General features: G+C 40.0%; 1 protein-coding gene across 1 annotated transcript in view; it reads left to right on the top strand.

Annotated features, from left to right (window-relative positions):
* The window catches only part of LOC109911043 (low-density lipoprotein receptor-related protein 1-like), a 1753343-nt gene that overhangs the window by 1707842 nt on the left and 39501 nt on the right, over positions 1-6000 (top strand). The window contains exon 84 of the mRNA XM_048599379.1: positions 4592-4766. Within this exon, the coding sequence (XP_048455336.1) occupies positions 4592-4766 (175 nt within the window). The remainder of the gene's footprint in view (positions 1-4591; positions 4767-6000) is intronic.

Raw genomic sequence — 6000 nt, 5'->3', positions numbered from 1 at the left:
CAGGTGAAGCCTGGAGTGGGACTGTAGCGGCAGCACGGTGTGGGCAGGTGAAGCCCAGAGCAGGACTGTAGCGGCAGAGACAGAAAAGTTGGATTCTCTTTAAGTTCTCATTATTTTCTTAAATTTTAAGTTAAAGAGAATGATGTCAATTCATGGCAAATTTTCACTATATTTTATATTGAATACACATGACAATAAATGATTCAATCAGTCAGTTAATACTCAATAATGCCCTGACAACAATATGGTGAAAGCACTGATGGCTATTGCTCCAGAATTAGCCATATAGCTAGCCAAGATATTCCAGAACAGTTACAACACTAACATCTAACTGAAAATGTGGAAAATGGTCCAGGTACATCCATGCAGACAGGTCAATCCAGCCTGGCCAGTTACACACTAACAGTCTACTCTCAATGATCAGCAAAGTGATGGAAGGTGTCATCAATCGTGGTATCAACTGGCACTTACTTAGCAATAACTTGCCTATTGGTGCCCAGTTTGCATTCTGCCAGGGACGCTCAGCTCTGGACATTGTTGCAAGTTGGGCAAAAACACAGCCAAAAGAGCTGCAGTAAGCGTGACTGCCCTTGACATCAAGGCAGCATTTAACTGACTATGGTATCAAGGAGCTCTAGCAAAACTGGATTCAGTGGAATCATGGCAAAGCTCACAACTGTTCTCAAAGTAAGATGGTTGTGCTTGTTGGAAACCAAGCATCTCTGGCTCAGGACATCTCTACAGGAGTTTGCCAGCCAGTGCCCTAGCTCCAATCATCTCCACTTGCTTCATTACTGAACTTTTCTTCATGATATGGTCAGGAGTAGGGATGTTCACTAAAGACTGCTCACTTGCGCATCATTCACAACTCCTCAGATATGGAAGCAGTCCATCTCTATATACCAAAATACCTGGACAATATCTGGGATGAGGGTGACAAGCAGCAAGTAATATTTAAGTATCTCAAGCCCCAATAAGAGAGAATCGAACTGCCAACCTTCATTGAACCTCATACAATCAACATCATACCTTTGTCAAGAAACTGAACTGGACTGACCATATAATAACTGTGGCAATTAAGAGCAGGTCAAGTGCTAGGAGTTCTGTGGAAAGGAACTGACCTACTTTCTCCCTGATGCCTGTCCATCATCTACAAGGTACCAGTCACAAGTGTGATAGAATACTCCCCACTTGCCTGGATGAGTGCAGCTCCTACAACACTGAAGAAGCTTGGCACTGTCCAGGGGCATAATAGCAGCCCTCTTAATTGATACCAGATCCATCACTTTCAAAGTTCACTCCCTTCACTACCATTGGATAGTGGCAACAGTGTGTCACATCTACAAGATGCACTGATGTAATTTACTAAGGCTTGTTCAATAGCACCTTCCAGACACATGACCCCTACCATCTAGAAGGACAAAGGCAGAAAATGCATGGGTACTTCACCACCTTCAAGTTTTGCTCTGATCTACACACCATCCTGACATGGAACTATGTCACAGTTTTTTTTTTAATTGATTCTTACTAAAAGTCCTTAAAGGCCCTCTCTAACCACACTGTTGGTGTCTCTGCACCTCAAATACTATAGCAGTTTAAGAAGGCAGCTCCCTAACAACATCTCCAGGTCAATTAGGAACAAGCAACAAATGCTGACCCAACCAATGACACTACTTTCTTCTTTTTATTCACTTGTGGGACATGGACCTCTCTGGATGGATCATATCTAATCACCCTTGAAGAGATGGTGGTGAGTTGTTTTTTTGAATCACTGCAGTCCATGTGCTGTAGGTATATCCATAATGCCATGAGGGAGGCAATTCCAGGATTTTGACCCAGCGACACTGAGGGAATGTCCGTATATTTCCAAGTCAGGATGGTGAGTGGCTTGGAGGGGAACTTGCAGGTGGTGGTGTTCCCATATATCTGGAGCCCTTGCCTTTCTAGATAAAATTAGCTGTGGGTTTTGAAGGTGCTGTCTAAGGATCTTTGGTGAATTTCTGCAGTGCACCTTGTACACAATGCTGTTACTGAGCATTGTTTGTGGAGCGAGTGAATGTTTGTGGTGTGGTACCAGTCAGGTAGGCTGCTTTGTCCTGGATGGTGTCAAGTTTCTGGACTGTTGATGGAGATGCAATCATCCAGGCAATGGAGAGTATTCCAGCACACTCCTGACTTGTGCCTTTTAGATGGTGGAACGGTTTGGGGAATCAGGAGGTGAGTTACTCACTGTAATATTCCGGGCCTCTGACCTACTCCCTTTGCCACTTTTTGTGTGACTAGTTGAGTTCCTGGTCAATGGTAAACTCCAGGAAGTTGATAGTGAGGTATTCAGTGATTGTGATATAATTGAGTGTCAAGGAGCAGTGCTCAGGTTCCCTTTTATTTACTTGCAATTTTTAATTCCAAGCCTGAAAATTGTCCAAGTCTTGTTGCATTTGGACATGGACTGAGGAGTCGTGAATGGTGCACAGCATTGTGCAATCATTGGCAAACATCTCCAATTGTGACTTTATGATGAAGGGAAGGTCACATACCACATAAAAATCTTGAAAGTGAAACTCCTTTCTTAAAGTGAAATTAGCATTAACAGCTGCACATAATTTTTAACTAATGGGAAGAAATGTAACTATTATACACTCTACAAAGGACGTAACTGACAGGTTTATGAAAAGACATTTAGAAAGACTAATTCAGTTATGCATAAACTAGGAAAGAATTGCCAGACAAAAAAATGTCTAAGGTCCATCTGCTTTTATATTATCCTGGTGACCAGATGATGAAGCAACAATGGAGGAATTGTTGACTCATCATAACAATCAAAATCAGAAGGAAAGCAATTGCATGTAAATGGGAAAATCCAACGGGAAGAAGTCATTGAAGTAAGTCAAAATGCTAAAAAATGCTCACAAATTAAGTGATGCTCCTAAAATGCATGTTGTGTATAGTTTTGAGCAGCTTGGGAGTCCAAATTTAGAAAGGTCAGACAAAATATTAGAGCTCTGAAACAAACAAAGACAAGTCTTAGGAAGGGTCACTGGGCTTGAAATGTTAACTTTGTTTTCTGTCCACAGGTTCTGCCAGACCTGCTAAGTTTCTCCAGCAATTTCTGTTTTTGTGTGTTTCAGATCTCCAGCATCTGCAGTCCTTTGTTTTGTATTAAAATATTAGAGATGCTGGAAATTTGAATTTCCAACAGCAAACATACAAATTAGGAGCAGAAAAACAGTATTTGACCACTCTAGCCCGCTCTACATTTCAAAATGATCATAACTGATTTGATTGTGGCTTCAACCCCATAATCCATCTACCTCTGATCACCTCTGACTCCTTTGTTAGGCAAGTATAATCATTCATTAGAAGAAATATAAATCTGTGTCTTTTGTGGAAAGACTGAGTAATGTAAGTGCATACAGGTAGTTTTGGTCTGTGCTCAAAGCTAAACATCATGATTATCACTTCTGCCTCCTTTCCAAGCATTTAAACCATGCCACACTTTTGTCTGCCTTCAAAGGTCCTATTCTTTAGCTGTTCTTTCATTCTATCATGAGCCTCCTATTCTTCCTCCAGCTCAGTGTTCATTTACTATAGCCTCTCTGGTGTAAAGCAGTCTGAGACACCTCTCTACGTAATTGAACAATGCAGATATGTTAATGATTGTTGTTTTGTATGAGTCTGGAATGAGATTTGAGATGAGAACATTTCCACCCCACTTCCTTCCAAAGCAGCTAAGCTGTGTCACTATTAAGAATATAGTTCAATGAATGTACGGTTAGGATGAGATTGAAGTTCTTAAAGATAAGTTTGAAAGACAGGTTGAATTGCTTTGTGCAACACGAACATGATCCAGTGGGAATTATGCTTAGAATTACATTTTTCACTCAACAGTATTCTAACAGCAAAATTACCATCAGCAGAAAACTGCTCCTCAAATCTTCAGATGTTCAAATATTTGTCCAAACAAATTCAAAACATATAATGCCCCTATTTAAAATGGTCACACATTTCTTTCAAACTATCCTTTTATTGCTGACAAATTGCATGGTTGTACTGAATTAAGTACAAAATTCACTTCATCAATTAACCCCAATAATTTTTACTGATTAACATATTTGTTATTCATTTTCTCATATTTTTTCATTCAGTTAGCGACCAGTAATAAATGTTGCACTAATGACAACTGGGCTGTTTTGTGACCCTTACAGAGATTTCTTTGTCTTATCTGGTATTGAAGCTGTTTACTGGAAATAACTTAAAAGCAGTTTTCTTTTAAAATCAGCAAGATTATTAAACAACATTTTTAGGAAATTTTAGGCAAAAAAGACATTTATTTGTTGTTTGATAGTTGATTTTAGTGTAACTACCAAACTGATAGCAGATATCACTCATTTTAATTCATATATACCCTTCCAAATTTGCCTTGGAGAATATTGCATCCACCTTCTAAAAGTAGCAGCCTCTGAATTGTAATTAAAATGCAATCTAAATAGCATTGCTTTCAATGAAAATGCTGCACTTCTTGTTATCGTAATTTGTTTTATTTAATTTGTTACTCTAACTCAATTTACTATTTGTATTCACTCTGTTCCAGATGTATGCCACAATTACTGCATGAATTTAGGTACCTGCAAAATTAACAATGATGGCAGTGCTCAATGTCTCTGCTTACCACGATTTGAAGGACCAAAATGTGAAGTAGATAAATGTGCTGTTTGCCACAGTGGCGAGTGTATTGTGGACAAAGAGACACGACAGGTTACCTGCAAGTAAGTATACATTTACTAAATGTCGAGAAGCATTGTCTTTAACTGTATGAGCAAGCCAACATCCCAACAAATGGCTTTGGGTGCCTGCAGGCAAACTCTATTCTTTTTACAGTTAATATTTCATTGGATGTGTGCATTATTGGCAAGGTCAGTATTTATTGTCCATCCCTCATTGCTCTGAAGAAAGTGGTAGATAGCTACATCTTTGAATCACTGCAGCGAACGCGGTTTACGCACACCCATAGTACTGTTAAGAAGTGAGCTTTCAGACACTGACCCAGTGACAGTGAAGAAAAGGTAATATAATTTAAAATCAGGATGGTACGCACCTTGGAGGGGATCTCAGTGGTGGCCTTGTTCCATGCATCTGATGCCCTTGCATTTCTAGCTTGCAGGTTTGGAAAGTGCTGTTAAAGGAGCCTTGGTTGTAGATAGTACACACTGCTACACTGTGTGGTAGAAACAGTGAGTATTTAAGATGTTGGATCGGCTGCCAATCAAGCAAGCTGCTTGGTCTTGGCTGGTGTTGAGCATCTTGAGTGTTGCTAGTGCTGTACTCATCCAGACAAGTGGAGAGTATTCCATCACATTCCTGACTTGTACCTTATAGATTGTGTTCAGGCTTTCGGGAGTCAGGGGGTGGGTTGTTCACCTTAAAACCTCTAATATTTGACTTTCTCTTATAGCCACAGGATTTAAATGATTGGCCCAGTTCACTCCTGTCTGCTGATGACCACCATAATATTGATTATTGACAGCACTGCCATTGAATATTAAGGGGAGTTGGTTAAATTCTCCCTTGTTGGAGATGATCATTGATTGTTGTTGTACAGTTCTCTCTCACTTCATTGGCCCAGGCCTTGCTGTATGTAGACATCGACTGCTTCAGTATCTAAGGGTCTGTGAATGGCGCTGAAAGTTTGCAATCATCGGTGAACATCCCCACTTCTGACCTTATGATGGAGGGGAAGGGCATTGATGAAGCAGCTGAAGATTGTTGGGCCTTGGACACTACCCTGAAAAATTCCTGCAGAGTAGTCCTAGAATGTGATAATTGACCTCCAAAAGCAACACCATCATCCTTTATGTTCAATATGATGCTAACCTATGAAGTGTTCTTCCACAATTGACTCCAATTTTGCTAGGTCAAACACATAGAAATACTATCTTAATGTCAAGGGCAGTCACTTTCCATTCACCTCTGGAGTTCAGCTTTATTGTCTGAAATTTGCAA

This window comes from Rhincodon typus, chromosome 7 (assembly GCF_021869965.1).
Source record: "Rhincodon typus isolate 14 chromosome 7, sRhiTyp1.1, whole genome shotgun sequence".
NCBI lineage: Eukaryota > Metazoa > Chordata > Chondrichthyes > Orectolobiformes > Rhincodontidae > Rhincodon > Rhincodon typus.
This window is presented reverse-complemented; position numbering and strand designations above follow the sequence as displayed.